This window comes from Hyperolius riggenbachi, chromosome 2 (genome assembly GCF_040937935.1).
Source record: "Hyperolius riggenbachi isolate aHypRig1 chromosome 2, aHypRig1.pri, whole genome shotgun sequence".
NCBI lineage: Eukaryota > Metazoa > Chordata > Amphibia > Anura > Hyperoliidae > Hyperolius > Hyperolius riggenbachi.
The window spans coordinates 158,881,855-158,902,332 of record NC_090647.1 but is presented as its reverse complement, the minus strand read 5'-3'; the positions used below and the strand labels follow the sequence as shown (position 1 = coordinate 158,902,332).

The 20,478-nt window shown below is 45.7% G+C and overlaps 1 protein-coding gene across 5 annotated transcripts in view; it reads right to left on the bottom strand.

Annotated features, from left to right (window-relative positions):
- Positions 1 to 20,478, bottom strand: part of ERICH6B (glutamate rich 6B) — a 241,941-nt gene that overhangs the window by 42,129 nt on the left and 179,334 nt on the right. For 4 of the 5 annotated variants that reach the window (XM_068267754.1, XM_068267755.1, XM_068267756.1 and 1 more), the window contains exon 13: positions 4,017 to 4,172. The exons of the other annotated variant lie outside the window; for it this stretch is intronic. In XM_068267754.1, coding sequence (XP_068123855.1) covers positions 4,017 to 4,172 — 156 coding nt within the window. The remainder of the gene's footprint in view (positions 1 to 4,016; positions 4,173 to 20,478) is intronic. 5 annotated transcript variants of the gene reach the window in all.

Sequence of the window (20,478 nt, the reverse complement as noted above, 5' to 3'; positions counted from 1 at the left end):
TTTGTAGTTTTTGAGAAAATCGATGTTAAAGTCGGCAGAAATTCCCACGGAAATCCGCATTGGAACTGCTATGTGGTATGACGCCGACTTTAGAGGTTAATAGCAAAGCCTCCATAGGTGCTAGAAACGCAAATTTTTTAGGTTATGTTAGGCAGAAAAGTTGGAACAAGAGGAAAATCTTTCAAAAAGACCTTGTTGTTTTTGAGGAAATTGATGTTAAAGTTGGCAGAAATTTCCGCGAAAATCCGCCTACCACACTTGCATTACCGATTTCCGAATTTCGATGCGGAAATGCAATTGCGGAAATGCGGAAATAATGCGAATGAGCATCCCTACCTGTTTTAGACCAATGTGGCCTCATGTCTAAATAGAACTTCACTCGTTTTGGTGAACTCTGAAAGCTGCTAATTCCATATAAATAAGCAATTACAGATCATTCTTCTTTTTCAGTAACTGTAGACACAATAATATAAGCAGAGTCATAAAAAATACATAGATCTTAATTGTACTACATCTCCATGCCTTCAGTAGAAAATATAATAATGTCTTATTGTTAATGGGTTGTTTTTTTTTAAATCTCTGATCAACATAATGAAAGCACATCAAAGACACTTCTGCATGTTTTCTAGCAAGGCCTCTTTTGTTCGGTGAAAACACAGCACTTACATATAGAGTTTTAAATGTCTAATTTGTATTCCCTTTACATTGTGAATGAACATTTAGGAATAGTGGATGTCAGGTTAGATTTATTCTTCTAGTGCCATGTGGAATTCGATTAAGTGCAATTGGCACTTAGTGCCTCTGGGACAAATCTGACGACATGGAAAGCACGGCAGTCTCACTTCAAAAACGGCTTTCCATTCCAAGTTAATGACTCATACTTTCTTTATGTCTTTTCACTTATTTTTTGTGATTCACAAAACAATTCCTATGCATTCAAAAATCCCGGATCATAAAAAGGAAAACAAAAAAGGTTATGTTGATGACGATACCTATATAGGAAGTACTCCCCAGAGAGAATTGCTAGGGCTTTTGCAAAATTCCAATTTCCCCATTGGATAGTACAAAAGTGTCTCAATAATTCACATAGGAGCTACATTTAATCTCTCAGAATGTTATGACTCAGTGAGATTATTGATATTCATTAATGGATCTCAGTAGGTTGCTGAGTAATATGTACATACAGGAGTAGCATACTTGATGAAGTCTGGTCAAAGAAATCGATGTGGGAAGAGAAAGTGTGAGGTCAGTAACAGGAAACGGGCAGGAGAGTATCTGTTCCTGGGAAACAGACTCAGACAGACTAATTAGCAATTGACGGATAGCAACAGGTCATATCTGGCCAGGTACCCAGGCTGACGCTAGTAAGTAAATATTTTAAGGCAATCAATGACAGGATCAAATAAGGGGAGAAGCACAGTAATCATGCTGCTGCCCCTAGTGTATATGTGTGTCGTCGTCTCCCTGTGCCCATGTGCAGTGTTGAAAGCTCACCTGTGACATGCTGGTGCAAATCCTGGCCTCCTCCAGTGTCTGCCAGCACCGCAGCGCCACAGTGTCACATGGTACAGGCATTCACGGTGATGCACCGGAGGAAGCCAGGCAGAGGTGGCCTTTGGGGGTGGCAAGTGGGGCAATTGCCCCAGGCCCCATGCCTGAAAGGCATGAGTGTGACGTGGAGAAGGTGGAGCCAACCAGGAAGAGCCTCGGGGCTTTAAGGTGAGTGGCAATCATTACTTGCGGCGGCTGTGATGACTTGTGGGGACAAGGATGCTCACGGAGCATCCTACATTGTGTGCCCACCCTGCCGGGAGCGCTCTGCGCATGATGTCACGATTGACGTCATGCGCGGCGAGTTTTTATAGATAAATATGTTAAATCCTGGCCTGCTGTGTGCTGGAATTGTGCCGACCAGGCAGGAAGAGCCTCAGAGTGAGCCAGTGTGCATTAGACATTAATTCCTTGCTGTGTGCTGTCATGAAGCATGTGCCCCCCCCACCATGCAAATGCAGTTATGAAACAGACCTTCAGATTCCGAGTATCTGTTGCCTGATTGTATTTGCATGGTGGGTGCACATTGCATTCTTCATGCCAGCACACAGCAAGAATTAAAGCAGATCTTTTATAAAGTGTGAAAATCTCACAGCGTGGTTGGCGTGGATACGGAAGCACACGCGGCGGGCAATATGTCAATACGTAAGGTGACGGAATCCGCAACACGCTTGGTGAGACCATGGTTATAACAGCATTTAAAGTGAGTGTGGAGCCATTCTAACAAAAACGGGGACTGTCCTTACGGGTGAGACCCATCCACAGTGGTACCTTGTATCCTTAAGGCTGGAAATATACAAGTTATCCGGAATTTGCATCCTAAGTCGGATCTTGTTTTGTACATACGGAGAATTGTCCTTGATTGGATGCCAAAGGTAGTCCTGCCTAATAGGTGATCAGTGGGGGCCCCCAGGACTTAGAGACAGTGTGGCAGTGTGGATGTTGGATACATGCGCGGGCGGATGGATGGTATGTTTATTGAACTCTCTGGCCAGAGATAGACTATCTGGATATCTGCAGAAAATTGCTCTATGTGTTATGGCTAAATTGCACTGCATTGTTCCTTGGTTTTAATGATTAGGGGATATGTTATATTGAGGGTTGTATTGAGGGTTTTGTATTGAGGGGACCGTGTCTAATAGGTATTAATAAATTGAACTGTATTGGTATAATTATGGTGGCCTTATGACCTTATTATGTGCACATGTATTTATTAATCTTTTATAAAGTGTACCTGAACTCTTGCAAAGGACAGAAGGAAAACATAGATAAATGCACCCTGTATGTATTTAGGGAGTTTAGCTTGTCTAAATCCCCCTCATCTGTGTCAAATCGCAAGTTGTAATTTGATCTCTTTCCAGTGTCACCTGACTGCCATGGCAGATAAGCTCATTTGAAATAACACAATGTTAATAACAATATGTCTGCCTCCATGAAAGCAGGAAGTAGAAACACTGGAGATTTATTTTAGGATTTGTATCAACTGTAACAAAGAAATATATTTCTGCAAAAGTTATTATGCTGTTGTGTGTTTTTTTCGAGCAGAGAGGAAGTTCTGAGTTCAGGTCCGATTTAAGCTGTTAAAAAAAAGTTTCACTTACTTGGGGCCTCTACCCGCCCCTGCAGAAGTCCTGTACCCACGCCAGTCCTCAAGGATCATCCGGTCCCCCACCGCGGCTCAGTTTCGCTGACTTACATGTCGGCACACAGGTTGGTGCACTAGTCTGATCAATTATTATTATTATTATTGATTTATAAAGCGCCAACATATTCCGTGGCGCTGTACAAAGTAAGAAACAAACATGGGGTACAATGAGAATCCTACTCCTAAGTAACAAGTAAAAAGTACTAAAGAAAAAAGGTGCAAAGTCTCCTGTAAAAAAAAAACTCTTCAAAAAACTTTAATCAGAATCAATCTCCAGGATACCGATTACGACTTTCTTTGTTATGCATATTACTGAAACATAAATGTAACCTTGAGCTAGGAGCACACTAGGCGGAATCTGTAGCATTGCGGAAAACACGTGTTTTTGCCCTAACTGAACGTCTATGAGCCGCATAAAAAAAACTCTGCATTTTACAATGTGCATTTTTCAAAACGCACAACTTGCTATATATTTCTCTAAAACGCATGTAAAATGCAAAGAATGTATTTCAATGGAGACGCAGAGGATGTGCATTTTACTGCTGTATTTTGAAAATATTGAACAAAACGCAAATGCACCAAAAACGCATAAGAAATGCAAACACAACAGCAAACCCAAACACATACAAAAACACACCAAACATGTAGACAGGCACAATGCAGAAAGCTCACGGTTTCCTGCACAGCCTAGCGTGCTCCCAGCCTAGGAGTGATTTGCTAGTCAGTCTTGCGTTGTACAAGGCCATAAGCCTTCCTGCAGAGCCTTGCTTTAAATTGTGTATATGGGTTTGTTTAATATACCATTTCAATATCCACTTACCAAAGCCTCCCATTTAGATGGTAGCAGGCTGCATGGCCATTATTCAGGAAAATGGCTTGGATCTGCGGTTTGTGCTTCGCATCTTCCAAGATGATGAAGGTAAATTGCGCAGGCTCTGAACAGGCAATCAGAATACTGATATTTCCTGATGGATAGCTGATTTATGGTTAAGGAAAAGAGAGTTTTTTGGCAGCTTAAAATAATTGTAGGTAAAAGACATATTAGTACAAAATATATAGAGTACATTATGTGTGATTTAGCAGCCAAAGACCTAGCAAGCCTGATGTAACAATGGTCAAATGTCAAATGTATTTATTACACGCATAGCTCCCAACTGTCCCTCTTTTGGAGGGACAGTCCCTTTTTGGGAGCCCTGTCCCTTTTTTGTCCTCATTTGTCCCTCTTTCAGGACTTTGTCTCTCTTTCTATGTAAATATATATATATTTCTCTACTAAAAAATGTGTTTGATTGACTCTAAACTTTATTCCTATCCTTTAAAGAGGAACTTCAGCCTAAGCAAACATACTGTCATTAAGTTACATAAGTTATGTTAATTAGAATAGATAGGTAATATAATCTCCTACCCACCCTGTTTTAAAAGAACAGGCAAATGTTTGTGATTCATGGGGGCTGCCATCTTTGTCATGGGAGCAGCCATCTTTTTGGTTGAAAGGAGGTGAGAGGGAGCATGAGACACAGTTACAACTGTCCTGTGTCCTGATAACCCCTCCCAGCTGCACAAGCTAGGCTTCAAAAGTCAAATTTAAAATGTAAAAAAAAAAAATTTGCACCAAAACAGCAGAACGAGATCAACAACATCAGAAATCCCATCATGCTTTGCACAGCATCAGGGGAAAAATGCCCGGGCAGTTTTCTTCTGTGCAGCTAAACATGAGGCTTGTATAAGCGAAACAAAGTTCTGATGCTGTGAAACTGTTAAAGAAACAACAGGCCTTTTCAGTGCTGCTGAGTCAATTTTTAGTCTGGAGGTTCACTTTAAATTGATATATTACTAATTTTAAAATGTTAATATGAAGGAAAATGTACCAGGATAGAAAGGACAAGTGTGGTTTGAATTATAAAACAACATATTTTTCCTATGAAATCTTTATGGTATGCGTGACTAGGGGTGTGATGGGGGCGTGCTCAGGGGTGTGGCAGGATGTGGCTTAAGTGTCCCTCTTTCTCATCTCAAAAAGTTGGGAGGTATGATTACAGTGCAATATAAATTATGTATGTATGTATCAGGCCTTGTGTTGGCTGTATGGGAAATCTTACCATTGCTTTTACCATCAGTACTGAAATGGAAACCCATAGTGAGAAGGATATGAAAGCAGCAATTTGTCATTTACATTTAAAAAAAAAGCGACTTGCCTGACTAGCATGCTGAATCTGCCATAAAAATTCACCAAAACAAGCATGCAGACACTATGTTCAGATTCCCTCTGATGTCAGTTGATGTACACTTATTTCTGGGGTGTGCCTGAGATTCTCAGTCTACTGAAGCCAAAGGATCACCAACTGGCATTGTTTTAAGAAGAGGCATAAAGATGGCAGCCTCCATAGTCCTCTCTCTAAAGGTTTACCTAAAATGATCATGTAGTGAGGGATATACTGTATCTGAGGATGTTTCGTTTCCATTAAGGCTACTTTCCCACTGGGAAGTTGCAATTTGATGCGACGTTAAAGTCGCAACGCAAACTAACAACGCAACGTCCCAAAAATGTCAAAATGCAACTCTATGCCGTTATCGTCGCATACAGTAGGCATACAGGCAATGAAAAGTATGCTTCCAGGTCATTACTGAGCATGTGTAAACAGTCCACCGCAGTTAATAACGTGTATAAAGCACAGCATGCAGCACTTTCTAATAATGCTACACGCTTTAGTGGGAGTGGGAGATGATAATTATGGGTAGTGATGAATTAGTCAGCACTTAAGTAGCCCAGTGCTCTTTTGTTTTTGTTTTTTGGGGGGTAGATTTTAATAATAAAAGTATTTGTTTGAATTTTTATGCCATTCACATCTGTAAATAGAGTCCTTTATTTGCATAAGGATATTATAATTTCAAGGCTGTCACATTAGAAAAGGGGGGAAAAAAATCTGTAGCAACCACACCAAGGCTAAGTGACTCCAGTTTAGTAACAGCATGGCTTGTTTACTAAGTACAGTATAGAAATATTCCTTGGAGGAGCCATGTTATAAGTGGAAAGTGCTTTTAACTATAATCATTATATACTAAATGGGATGACCTCTTCTGTTACATTTTGAGAGGGCACTTAAGTACACTGCTACGTGAGTTATGTACAAAATAAAATGGTACCATAAGAAGGAGAAAACTAAAGAAAACAAAGAAACAAATTGTGTTCAGCTACAGAATACTTTTTTTCTGTGTGGGTTTAAATATAACTAGTTAGACATCTATAATAGGCTAATGGCTGGCAGCTAACTACATGATGACATGTTATTACATGCTAGAGAACAGAGTACAGCACTGTTGTGCTCTTTCCATTAGTCTCTCACAATATACGGTATCTTTTGTAAGTAAAAATGTGTGTGGATGTGCACTAAATAAAATCGGCAATCATGTAGTTATTTACCTGGGAAAATACATTCTCAGATGTTTAAGCATCTCTGTATCACTGGACACTGGGACAGCAGCGACATGGCAGAGTACATTATGGCCTGTAAAGATTATGTATTTTTGAACAAAATACTACTTAGGTGAGATGTACAGCGATGGTCATGTATAATTCCTACATACATTGTTAGTGTTTCCATTCACAATGACCTATACTGAGACACAATTCATGCAGCCTTCCACTCACACCATATTTTCAGTGAATGCAGGTTACCTTTAGCTGGCCACTAACGGTCCAATTTCTAGCGAAAAATCGTTCACTGCACCATCAACTAACCAATCATTGCTTCCTACAGTATCTATCACGACCACCAAGAAAATCCAAATTTTCGTTCGACGAAAATTCATTCGGGCGACATTTTTTTCACTCGTTCATAATCGATTGTGTCCACCAATGGAGATTATTTACAACCAATCCGATCAGAATTTCTGATCGCTCGAACGATTTTTCGCTAGAAATTGGACCGTTAGTGGCCAGCTTTAGATAAAAGATCACTGCTCTACTCGGTTACATTTGGGAGAACCAAAACCATCAGGATTTGTTGTGGTGGATAAATACACTGTAAAGAACAGTTGCATCTATAGAATTTATCCATTCCTGGAATCCTCCTTTGATTTGAAGGGGCTGTCCGCACTCCTTGTGTTTTATGCATGCGATTTCCACATGCACGATTCTGCATTTGCTGTTTTGTATTCTTTTTTTTTTTTTCTTTTTTTTTTTTTTTTTGTTTCAATACATTTTTATTGAAAAGTTTTACCATTTTACAAAGATTATGCATGAGTCACTTTGTAACACTAAAAGAGAGAATTGAGTCGAACACTTTAACATTTAACAATTAACACATGTTGTCATAACATTGATATTATAAGCTTGTTGTTGTAGGCTTAAGGGTGTTTGGGGTTCTGCTAACAGTAGCAGGGGTTTGTTTAGGAGAGAGATAATCTCCTAATTCTTGACACAGTCAAACGAAATTTCGAAGAAGTTTGCATCTTACTGTATGCTGACAGTTAACCTATGGAGATATATTCCTTCAGGAATTACTTTATGCTGTGAGAGAAGCATAAATATATCTGCGTATAAGAGTGTCTGAGTGTATTATTTTACTGGATATCCTAGGTAATGGGTATTAGAGGGATATCAAACCAGAGTGTAGTCACAGAGGTCCTTGTCCACTATAGCCACGACTTGGACTAGTGACTTATTGGGGTGGACAACCAGAGGGAAGAGGGGCTGGGTATGGGGAGGGGATGGGAGCAAGTTAATATTCCCTTGTTAGATGTTTGTATTGGGGTCGTTAGTTCTAGGTTATTTTAAGTTCAGTGAGGAGTGTATCAGTTTATCATAGACGTCCAGTCAAATTCCCATTTATCTGTCCACACATTTTGATTGTTTCTTAATCTGAGGAGTTTTTCCATCTTCAGATTATGATCAACTATGTTTATGACTTGGGAAGTTGATGGAGTCAGAGATTGTTTCCAGTGAGAAATTAGTAATTGTCTAGCTGCGCAGAGAACATGCGTAGTGACTAACTGCAGATGTCTAGGGAAGATTTCTATCCCTATGTGGAACAGGGCTAGTTCAGGGGAGATTGAGTGTCTTATGCCTGTAATGTTACATAGTATCTTATCTATATTGTCCCAGAATCTTTTAATTACCGGGCAAGACCACAGTATATGGTGTAGAGTACCGATGTGTGAGCAGTTTCTCCAGCAGTAGGGGGAGTTACTGGGTGACATTTTGGATAGTATGTTAGGGGTTAGGTACCACTTGTAAATGATCTTTTTAATAGTTTCCGAGTGAGAAAGGCATTTAGAATACTTCTTGAGTATTTGGAAAGCTGACATAAATTTAGATACTTGCAGAGGGGATTGAAAATCATATTCCCAGAATTTATGATATTTGATTAAAGGAGAGGGATTTGGTTCACTAAGGAAATTGTAGCTTAGTGAAATTCCTTTTTTCCTGTGTTTGGAGGTGTATAGTAGTTCCCATATTGTTTTTGGTACGTGGGTTGGTTTATAGGGATTTTGGGAGAGTAAGTGTGCTATCTGTAGGTATTTAAAAATCTCCTTATCTGTTAGTTTGTACTTCCATTTGAGATATTCAAATGGTCTTATTTTTGGATTGGTTATGTCTTCAATTGTCCTTATACCTGCTGACACCCATGAGGATATGTTGAGATCAGGTATAGCTGCTCCTAAAGCTGTGATAGGGGTAGTCATGGGGATAAACTGGGTGTCTTTGTGGTTAACCTGCGAGGCAAATCTCCATGCTGTTATTTGTATTCTTTTTTTAAACAAACAATTGTGCGCATTTCATGATCTAAAAAAAAAAGGTGACTTGAAAAATGTATTTTTCTGCATGCTCATTGACTTGCATCGAAACACATCGCACAACACACAGAAAATTAAGCAGACCCGCTGTTTGAATTTTAAACATGGAAAAATTGCAATCACAAATTCACATATGAATACTAATAAATTATCATTGAAATCTAGGTTTAACCACTTCAAGACCCCAGGCTTTAACCCCCCCCCCCCCCCCCAAAGACCAGGCCATTTTTTTGTAAAATAGGCCAAGCTGCAGGGCCGCACAACACAGCACACAGGTGATTCCCCCCCCCCTTTTCTCCCCACCAACAGAGCTCTCTGTTGTTGGGGTCTGATTGCCCCCCAGATGTTTTTTTTCACACATTTTTTTTTTACAAATGTTTTTTTTAAATGTTGCTATTTTTTTTTTTTACTCCCCCCTCCCTCAGTCCCAGAGCCAGCCAATCATAGCGATCGGCTGTAGCTATAGGCTTCAGCCTATGACAGCGGATCGCTGTCTTGTCACCCAGGGGGACAGCCGCTGCTGCAGATCGCAGCCCTGTACTATGTTTACAGATAGAGGTTTCGCCATCTAACAGTCTCCGAGCAGCGATCACCGCTGCGAGACTGAAGGCGGAGCAGAGCCAGCAGGAGATGCACGCGCATCTGCGTTATTTCTTTCCTACTGTCAGGATATTTGTCAGAGCCACACAGCAGTTGGATGACCTCTTGTATTGTGCCGCAGTCTAACTTCTTGTTAGGGGAGGACTGGGACCTTTTGGTCTGGAAGGAAAACACAAAATAGAGGCCTGTTTTCATGGCAGCCCCAGTCCAAATGACATCACACATGTGCCCCACATGCTATATGCCGGTAGTCATGTGGGGCGCCAATGCAGAAATACAGCAAGGACACTCGAGGGCAGTGGCGTATCTACCGCCCCTGCAGCCCCTGCGAGCGCAGTAGGGCCCGGGGGACTAAGGGGCCCGGCGGCTGCCTGTTTATATGGGTCAGCACGCAGTCACTTGCCTTTGCTTTGACGCAGCCACACAGGGCGCACAGTGATAGACGCAGAGGCAAAGCAGAATGCTCGGTTCTGCTTCCTCTAATCACGGCTGACTTGTCACATTTACTGCCCGCCCCCCACAGCACGTGGTGGTCCCGGGAGAAGAAAGATGCAGGCAAAGCTGAGACTGGAGGGAGACAGAGGAGAGAGGGCTGCCTGCAGTCGGACTCCCATGTGTAAGTATCACAGCAAGTTATTACTTCCTTCTAACTGCTGTTGGAGCTGATGGCTTCTCTTCTCTGATCTCGGCTGGGTGCTTCTAGGATAGCGCTGTCATGTCTGGGGCAGAGATCAGTGAAGAGTACACATGACTTCTCCAGGGAGGCTGCTGACTGGAGTTTCTTATCTCATGCACTCTGGTGTCAGATGTCGCAACTGGAAGACTGTCTGTGCGGGGTGAGCAGAGGGATATCATGGGTAAAGCTATGCATCATCCCTGCACCCCACAGTATAGTGTAAAATAAGGAAACGTTAAAGTCAGGGGCAAATCCAGGATTTTCAAGGGGGGGGGGGGTTCCTGATAGGTCTCTTTTGGCAAGCCGCACACTACCGCGCATGCGTTTGCCCACAAAATCCACATGATGCACAGCATTTCTCCACAAAATACACACAATGCGCAGTGTTTCCCTACAAAATACACATGATGCAGTAGCGTTTCGCCAAAATATATATAATGTGGCAGTGATTAAGTAGCCAGATAACCCCCCTTTATTATGGATAACGAAATTACCCCACCCCTCTTTAGTATAGGTGACCAGATGACCCCCATTTATCACACAGGTAGCCAGATGAGGCCCCCCCCAGTTAGGATAAGTAACCATATGATCCCCATTTATAGTATATAGCCAGATAACTCCCCGTTCAGTACATTCCCCCTTGTATTTCGCCAGATCCCCCTTGTATATATGGCCAGTGTATATAGTCAGATCCCCTGTATATATAGCCAGAGATCCCCCCCCCCTGTATATACCCATATACCCACTGTATGCAGCCAGATGCCTCCCCCTGCATATAGCCAGTGTATATAGCCAGATCCCCCTGCATATAGCCAGTGTATATAGCCAGTTCCCCCTGCATACAGCCAGTGTATATATATAATCGTAATGTGGGCAGCAGCCATCAGAAAATAATCGTAATGTGGGCAGCAGCCAGCAGTCATCAGAAAATAATCGTAAAGTGGGCAGCAGTCCCCAGAAAATCACAATGTGGGCAGCAGGCACCAGAAAATCGCAATGTGTGGGCAGCAGTGACCAGAAAATCGTAATGTGGGCAGCAGACACCTGAAAATCGCAATGTGGGCAGCAGACACCTGAAAATCGCAATGTGGGCAGCAGTCATCAGAAAATCGCAATGTGGGCAGCAGTGACCAGAAAATCGTAATGTGGGCAGCAGACACCTGAAAATCGCAATGTGGGCAGCAGACACCTGAAAATCGCAATGTTGGCAGCAGTCACCTGAAAATCGTAATGTGGGCAGCAGACACCTGAAAATCGCAATGTGGGCAGCAGTGACCAGAAAATCGTAATGTGGGCAGCAGTGACCAGAAAATCGTAATGTGGGCAGCAGTCACATGAAAATCGTAATGTGGGCAGCAGACACCTGAAAATTGCAATGTGGGCAGCAGTGACCAGAAAATCGTAATGTGGGCAGCAGTCACATGAAAATCGTAATGTGGGCAGCAGACACCTGAAAATCGTAATGTGGGCAGCAGACACCTGAAAATCGCAATGTGGGCAGCAGACACCTGAAAATCATAATGTGGGCAGCAGACAACTAAAAATCGCAATGTGGGCAGCAGTGACCAGAAAATCGTAATGTGGGCAGCAGACACCTGAAAATCGTAATGTGGGCAGCAGACACCTGAAAATCGCAATGTGGGCAGCAGAGACCAGAAAATCGTAATGTGGGCAGCAGACACCTGAAAATCGCAATGTGGGCAGCAGACACCTGAAAATCGCAATGTGGGCAGCAGTGACCAGAAAATCGTAATATGGGCAGCAGACACCTGAAAGTCGTAATATGGGCAGCAGACACCTGAAAATCGCAATGTGGGCAGCAGTGACCAGAAAATCGTAATGTGGGCAGCAGACACCTGAAAATCGTAATGTGGGCAGCAGACACCAGAAAATCGTAATGTGGGCAGCAGACACCTGAAAATCGTAATGTAGGCAGCAGACACCTGAAAATCGTAATGTAGGCAGCAGACACCAGAAAATCGTAATGTGGGCAGCAGACACCTGAAAATCGTAATGTGGGCAGCAGTGACCAGAAAATCATAATGTGGGCAGCAGACACCTGAAAATCGTAATGTGGGCAGCAGACACCAGAAAATCGTAATGTGGGCAGCAGACACCTGAAAATCGTAATGTAGGCAGCAGACACCTGAAAATCGTAATGTAGGCAGCAGACACCAGAAAATCGTAATGTGGGCAGCAGACACCTGAAAATCGTAATGTAGGCAGCAGACACCTGAAAATCACAATGTGGGCAGCAGAAACTAGAAAAAAAATGCACCTGTGAAAAAAAAACAAATCACTTACCTGACAGAAGTCTTCTCCTCTCCCGGCATCTGGCTCGCAGCTCCCCGAGTCCTCCTGCAGCACATCTCCCGCGCTGACAGGCAGAGTGCAGGGCTACGGCAAGATGGCTCCCGAAGCCCTGTACTGGAGACACAGTCTCCAGAGCAGGGCTTCGGCAGCCATCTTGCCGTAGCCCTGATCTGCCTCCGGGAGACTGCGGGGCTGCGGGGAAGAAGCAGCATATCTGGCTGGGGGGTCCCTCAATAGGGAGGGTGACAGCGCTCACCCCCCACACGGCTAGCGGGCCCCGGGCCCCCCTACTGCGCACACACATGAGCAAGCGGCAGCTGCACTATTACATTCAGTGGCTGCCGCTGCTCAGATTCCGGAGGCACTTCCGGTCTAGGTGCAAGGGGGTGGTTCCAGACACCCGGAACAACCCCTTCCGTGCGCCAGTGAAAGTGATGTGACAATAGTCTTAATGTGTAACCCTGTCCCCCCAACCCACCAACATTAATTATTTCTGACACCTAACCCTGACTTTGTTAGCGCCCATTCACAAAGATGTTTCTCGGGCTGTAAATTTCAGCCATGGCGTTCGTTGTTAAATGCTACCACCGTTTTGCGTCGGGTTTATGCAAAAGCAATACATATTTGCTCCTATTTTTGCGTTGTCTGCTCCAGTGCTTATCTGATCCTGGAAGCAAAATATTGCCCCAGGATCAGTTTTCCATGTCCACCTGCCAGGGAGGGGGGGAAATGCCACACTCCACTGAAAGTCGCTAAATGCTTTTATGCAAGCATGCAGAAAAGCATTTAGACGAGAAGTCGACAGAAGCCAGTGTGAACTAGTCCTTAAAGTATACCAGAGATCAGTCATACTTACCGTTTTATACATACCTGGGGCTTCCTCCACCCCCATAAGCCTGGACCACTCCCACGTCGCTGTCCTCCGCTGCCCACAGCTTCGGTACTGGGTCCCGTTAGTTCGCCCAGTCTGCGCAAGAGGAAGTGCGCGCTTTACATATCTCTCCGGCGGCCGCTGGAGAGATACGTAGAGGGTGCACTTTTCTTGCACAAGACTGACCTCGACTGGGCCGCGACTGAACTATTGAGACCCGATACCGGAGCTGGAGGCAGCCGAGGATGGCGGCGTAGGAGCGATCCATGCTCATGGGGCTGGAGGAAGCCCCAGGTATGTATAAAACGGTAAGTATGACTGATCTCTGGTTTCCTTTAATACGTGACCATAATTACCTCTCCTCACCTATAATTCACCCCCCCCCCCCCCCCCCCCAAGAAAAAAGGGCAGGCAGGCTTTGACGCTGCCACTCTCCCCTAGCACACACGATTTAGCAGAGCAGTGGCATATAATACTTTACCTGATTCCACCAGCGGTAGAGGTTCTCTCCTTTACAGTGTAGGTCACTGCATTATATAATGAAAATATAATGCAGTGACCTTTATTATATATAATATGCGGGTGGGGGGGCCCATCCAAAAATTTTGCAGGGGGGCCCAGTGATATCTAGTTACGCCCCTGCTCGAGGGACAGCGTGACAGGTTAAGTATAAATGCACAGGCACGGGGGGCACATAATACATTTTGAGGCCCAAGATTTCCCAGCATCTCAGATTGATACATTCAACTAATTTCCACCAGAAATCAGTGATTGGGCATGCTTGCGGCGGCACAGATTTTCATCCGATTCAATAATAATTATCAAAACAATTGGTGAATCGCCTGTCAAGTTGAGAGATGTATGGTCACTTTAATTCCCCAAGGCTCATCCATGCCACTCATTTATGTCCTCCCCTTCACAACCATCTCTTGTAATCCCTCAAATATGCCCCTCTTCCATCTCTGATATCCCCACTCCCCCTAACCAGACCACCATCTCACTCAGTCTTGCAACACATCACTAACCTCCCTCCTGGCACCATGATCTCTGCTCTGCTCTGTCTGAAAGATAGGAGGAGTCTTATGTATTTAATCTACCTGATGTGTGTGTAACCCCACCCCCTGACGAAGGCAATATGGCCGAAACTCGAGTCGGGAAGTGAGGCTGCAAATTTTCTATGTGCAATAAACAAGCTCTTTATCCAGTAAGTGTATACCCCCTGCGTGGCTCCTTTTAGCACACAGTGTGCACTATTGTGTTATTGTGTCCCCCAGCCAGGAAGCGCTGCTGCTGCCTTCATCACCACTGGGACGGAACCACTGTGGAGTGCAAGGAAGCCGGAAACAGGAAGTTCGGGCATCAGCTGACCAGGAGACGCTACGGTCAGGCTGAATCCACGCTGAGTTGAGCGGAGCTGTCTACCTGCTCCTGGATATCGGGATTACAGCAAGATTTGCAACGAAGGAGACATCAGGAGACTGAGATTACATGGAGAGGTACCAAATCCTCATTACATCGGGAAGAGGTACTGTATTGCCCTTGTTACCAGCTGGGATCCTGGGCTGTAGCAATAGCGTTCACCTTTTGGCTCATCATCCTGTCATCATTGTTTATTATATCCATCTGCGCTGAGGTACATTTGTTTTTCTTTCTCTCTGCATCAGGGGCTTGGGATCCGCCCCCACCTCCCAGCTGCACACTTTCTCATATACTGCGCTGTTTTTGTCTTTGAATCTCCAACATCCATGCCTTGCTTACCTGCTTTTTATTGGGGGTCAGTGGCATCACTGTCTACCCACTTTGCTATAGTATGACACCCTATAGGCCACATACAGTGGAGGAAATAATTATTTGACCCCTCACTGATTTTGTAAGTTTGTCCAATGACAAAGAAATGAAAAGTCTCAGAACAGTATCATTTCAATGGTAGGTTTATTTTAACAGTGGCAGATAGCACATCAAAAGGAAAATCGAAAAAATAACCTTAAATAAAAGATAGCAACTGATTTGCATTTCATTGTAGGAAATAAGTTTTTGAACCCCTACCAACCATTAAGAGTTCTGGCTCTCACAGAGAGGTTAGACACTTCTACTCAATTAGTCACCCTCATTAAGGACACCTGTCTTAACTAGTCACCTGTATAAAAGACACCTGTCCACAGAATCAATCAATCAAGCAGACTCCAAACTCTCCAACATGGGAAAGACCAAAGAGCTGTCTAAGGATGTCAGAGACAAAATTGTAGACCTGCACAAGGCTGGAATGGGCTACAAAACCATTAGCAAGAAGCTGGGAGAGAAGGTGACAACTGTTGGTGCGATTGTTCGAAAATGGAAGGAGCACAAATGACCATCAATCGACCTCGCTCTGGGGCTCCACGCAAGATCTCACCTCGTGGGGTGTCAATGGTTCTGAGAAAGGGGAAAAAGCATCCTAGAACTACACGGGAGGAGTTAGTGAATGACCTCAAATTAGCAGGGACCACAGTCACCAAGAAAACCATTGGAAACACATTACACCGCAATGGATTAAAATCCTGCAGGGCTCGCAAGGTCCCCCTGCTCAAGAAGGCACATGTGCAGGCCCGTCTGAAGTTTGCCAATGAACACCTGAATGATTCTGTGAGTGACTGGGAGAAGGTGCTGTGGTCTGATGAGACCAAAATAGAGCTCTTTGGCATTAACTCAACTCGCTGTGTTTGGAGGAAGAAAAATGCTGCCTATGACCCCCAAAACACCGTCCCCACCGTCAAGCATGGGGGTGGAAACATTTTGCTTTGGGGGTGTTTTTCTGCTAAGGGCACAGGACAACTTAATCGCATTAACGGGAAAATGGACTGAGCCATGTATCGTGATATCCTGAACGACAACCTCCTTCCCTCTGCCAGGAAACTGAAAAATGGGTCGTGGATGGGTGTTCCAGCACGACAATGACCCAAAACATACAGCAAAGGCAACAAAGGAGTGGCTCAAGAAGAAGCACATTAAGGTCATGGAGTGGCCTAGTCAGTCTCCGGACCTTAATCCAATAGAAAACCTATGGAGGGAGCTCAAGCTCAGAGTTGCACAGAGACAGCCTCGAAACATTAGGGATTTAGAGATGATCTGCAAAGAGGAGTGGACCAACATTCCTCCTAAAATGTGTGCAAACTTGGTCATCAATTACAAGAAACGTTTGACCTCTGTGCTTGCAAACAAGGGTTTTTCCACTAAGTATTAAATCTTTTATTGTTAGAGGGTTCAAAAACTTATTTCACTTAATGAAATGCAAATCAGTTGCTATCTTTTATTTAAGGTTATTTTTTCGATTTTCCTTTTGATGTGCTATCTGCCACTGTTACAATAAACCTACCATTGAAATGATACTGTTCTGAGACTTTTCATTTCTTTGTCATTACAAACTTACAAAATCAGTGAGGGGTCAAATAATTATTTCCTCCACTGTACATTCTCTGTACTGACAAGTGGAAAAGCCAATATGATTTGATCATAGTGAGAGAATCTGTCAGTAAAAATCAATGAATGTATGGCCAGCTTTAGATTAGGGTTACTAATAATAAGATTGGTGTGATTAAATTTTGAGGGTTATGCTGGGCATACACGGTATGCTGGGAGGATTATTAATCGAGCCTGATGGCTCGATTGATAATATCCGACGTGTCCGATACCCTGCCGGATCGATAGTGTGCTCGATACCGGCGGGGCGAACAATAGAAGAAATGAGTGGCTGATTAGCAGCCGCCCGCGGGGACGAGCGGGGATGCACTGGCATCGAGCCAGCGTCTCGATCCGGGGCATAATCGCAGTCGTGTATGCCCGGCATAAGATTGGGGGAACAAAGTAGAGAATGACAGAGGAGAGAAAAGGAAACAGGCAGAGAGGGGAGAAAAGCTGAAAGAGAGGGAAGAAGATATTTTCACAGGATTGCACTTTTATTTAGCTTTCCTGTATAGCAAGAAGACACAGCTAGCACTAGGGGAAGGGGGAAACAAAGGTGTATGAGGGGGGGAGACTGAAATAGCCTGAGATGGAGCAGAGAGCTTAACTGTATTGCAGGCCCACATCACACAGAGGCTACTTGTCCCTGACAATCTCTCACACGATTCTGAAAGCAGCCCTCCTGGGGTCTAGGCATTGTCTGCCAGCAGCCCTCCTGTAGTCTAGGGACTGTCTGCAAGCAGCCCTTCTGGAGTCTAGGGACTGTCGAAAATGTTTCAACCTAGACAATACCTTATGTAGTTGTGCACATGCAGTCGTTTTAACAATGGTGAGTGACCAGACAGATTTTTTTTTTCCCAAGGACTCTGCAGGCAGGCCTCTGCTCTGCATCATGCTGTGTATATTTACCAGCTTGCCCTCCCTCTAATTGCTCAGTAATTGTGCAGTTATTTCCCTCAGCCTGCAAGCCTAGTAGTTCACATTGCCTTATACAAAAACCTAAATGCACTAGGCACTGTACCAGTCCTTAATCATTGAGAGGCAGCCTGGGAGGAAATCTCCCTCCTTCCCCCGGCCAGTCCTTCCCTGCTTCATATGACTACAAGGAGCCAAAGATTTATAGCACTGGTTTATTAGTCAACAGAAAAAAGGTACACAGGCGTGTCCTCAGTAGGACCAGTGGCGTCCCTACCATGGGGCGGCCAGGAGCGCTCCGCTCCGGGTGTCAGCTCCAGGGGGGGGGTCATCAAGGCCTCCCCAGAAGCCTTGATGACACAGGAGGGGAAGCAGCGCTGAAGGAGGGGTGGCAGCGTCGGCGGGGAGGGGGGAAATACCCCCCCACATCTCCCTCACCTGGGTCCCCTCCTTCGGCGCTTCCCCTCCACGGGCGCCGGCAACGGGCACTGACAGGGCGGCTGATAGCCGCCCTCAGTTTACCCGAGCAGGGCTACGGGAAGATGGCCGCCGAAGCCCGCACTGGAGACAAAAATACACGGCAAGATGGCCGCCGACGCCATCTTGCCGTCTATTTTTGTCTCCAGTGTGGGCTTCGGCGGCCATCTTCCCGTAGCCCTGCACTGATGACGCAGCAGGAGACGGCGCGGGACATTCAAGAGGAGCTGCGGAGGTGCCTGGGACTCGGAAGAGAGGTTTCATCTGCAGGTAAGGTTTTTTTCTTTTACAGGTGCACCGGCCCGGCCACCCACCGCTGCTGCCCACCTACCCACCGCTGCTGCCCACCTACCCACCACTGCTGCCCACCACCTACCCACCACTGCTGCCCACCTACCCACCACTGCTGCCCACCTACCCACCACTGCTGCCCACCTACCCACCGCTGCTGCCCACCTACCCACCACTGCTGCCCACCACCTACCCACCACTGCTGCCCACCTACCCACCAGGCTACCCACCACTGCTGCCCACCTACCCACCACTGCTGCCCACCTACCCACTGCTGCTGCCCACCTACCCACCACTGCTGCCCACCACCTACCCACCACTGCTGCCCGCCTACCCACCAGGCTACCCACCACTGCTGCCCACCTACCCACCACTGCTGCCCACCTACCCACCGCTGCTGCCCACCTACCCACCACTGCTGCCCACCTACCCACCACTGCTGCCCACCTACCCACCAGGCTACCCACCACTGCTGCCCACCTACCCACCGCTGCTGCCCACCTACCCACCACTGCTGCCTACCTACCCACCAGGCTACCCAGCAGGCTACCCACCACTGCTGCCCACCTACCCACCACTGCTGCCCACCTAACCACCGCTGCTGCCCACCTACCCACCGCTGCTGCCCACCTACCCACCGCTGCTGCCCACCTACCCACCACTGCTGCCCACCTACCCACCGCTGCTGCCCACCTACCCACCAGGCTACCCACCACTGCTGCCCACCTACCCACCACTGCTGCCCACCTACCCACCAGGCTACCCAGCAGGCTGCCCACCTACCCACCAGGCTACCCACCACTGCTGCCCACCTACCCACCACTGCTGCCCACCTACCCACCACTGCTACCCAGCAGGCTGCCCACCTACCCACCAGGCTACCCAGCAGGCTGCCCACCTACCCACCACTGCTGCCCACCTACCCACCACTGCTACCCAGCAGGCTGCCCACCTACCCACCAGGCTACCCAGCAGGCTGGCCACCTACCCACCACTGCTGCCCCCTTACCCACCATGCTACCCACCTACCCACCACTGCTGCCCACCTACCCACCAGGCTACCCACCACTGCTGCCCCCCTACCCACCACTGCTACCCAGCAGGCTGCCCACCTACCCACTAGGCAATCAGGCTGCTCACCCTTCACCACCTACCCACCAGGCTATCAGCTTGCCAACACTCAAATCTGCAACCGATATTGTGTATTTTGTGGTCAGATCTGCTATCGACATTGTGTATTTTGTGGTCAGTTTAACTACCGTCATTATGTATTTTGTGGTCAGTTTAACTACCGTCGTGTATTTTGTGGTCAGTTTAACTACCGTCATTGTGTATTTTGTGGTCAGTTTAACTACTGATATTGTGTATTTTGTGGTAAAATCTGGTGCTGACATTGTGTATGTTCTGGTCAAATCTACCGCAAGATTGAATGATTTTTTTCTGGTCAAATCTGCCGACATGATTGAATGTATTTTCTTGTGAAATCTGCTCACATAACGTGTAATGTCTGGTGAAATGTTCTCGCATTACGTGTATTTTATGTTGAAAGCTTCTGACATTTTGTGTATTTTCTGGAGAAAAGCTGCGCAATGATGTGAATTTTCTGGAGAAAGGTTGACTAAAACTTGGGTGCACTTTTAAATTAGCTCCGCCCCATCCGGTCATAGCCACGCCCATTTTTTCGCCGCGGCGCGCTTCGCGCGCCGCAGGTGGTGTACCGTGAGGGGGGGGGGGGGGGGGGAGGGGGTGTCTTTCAATACCTAGCACCGGGTGTCAAATGCCCTAGGTACGCCACTGAGTAGGACTAATACAGTATTTTCACTTAGGGCATACCTAGAGTGGGATGAAACTCCATATCAACTGAAAAAAATAATCACTTATTTAGTTTACCTATCCTGTTTTAAC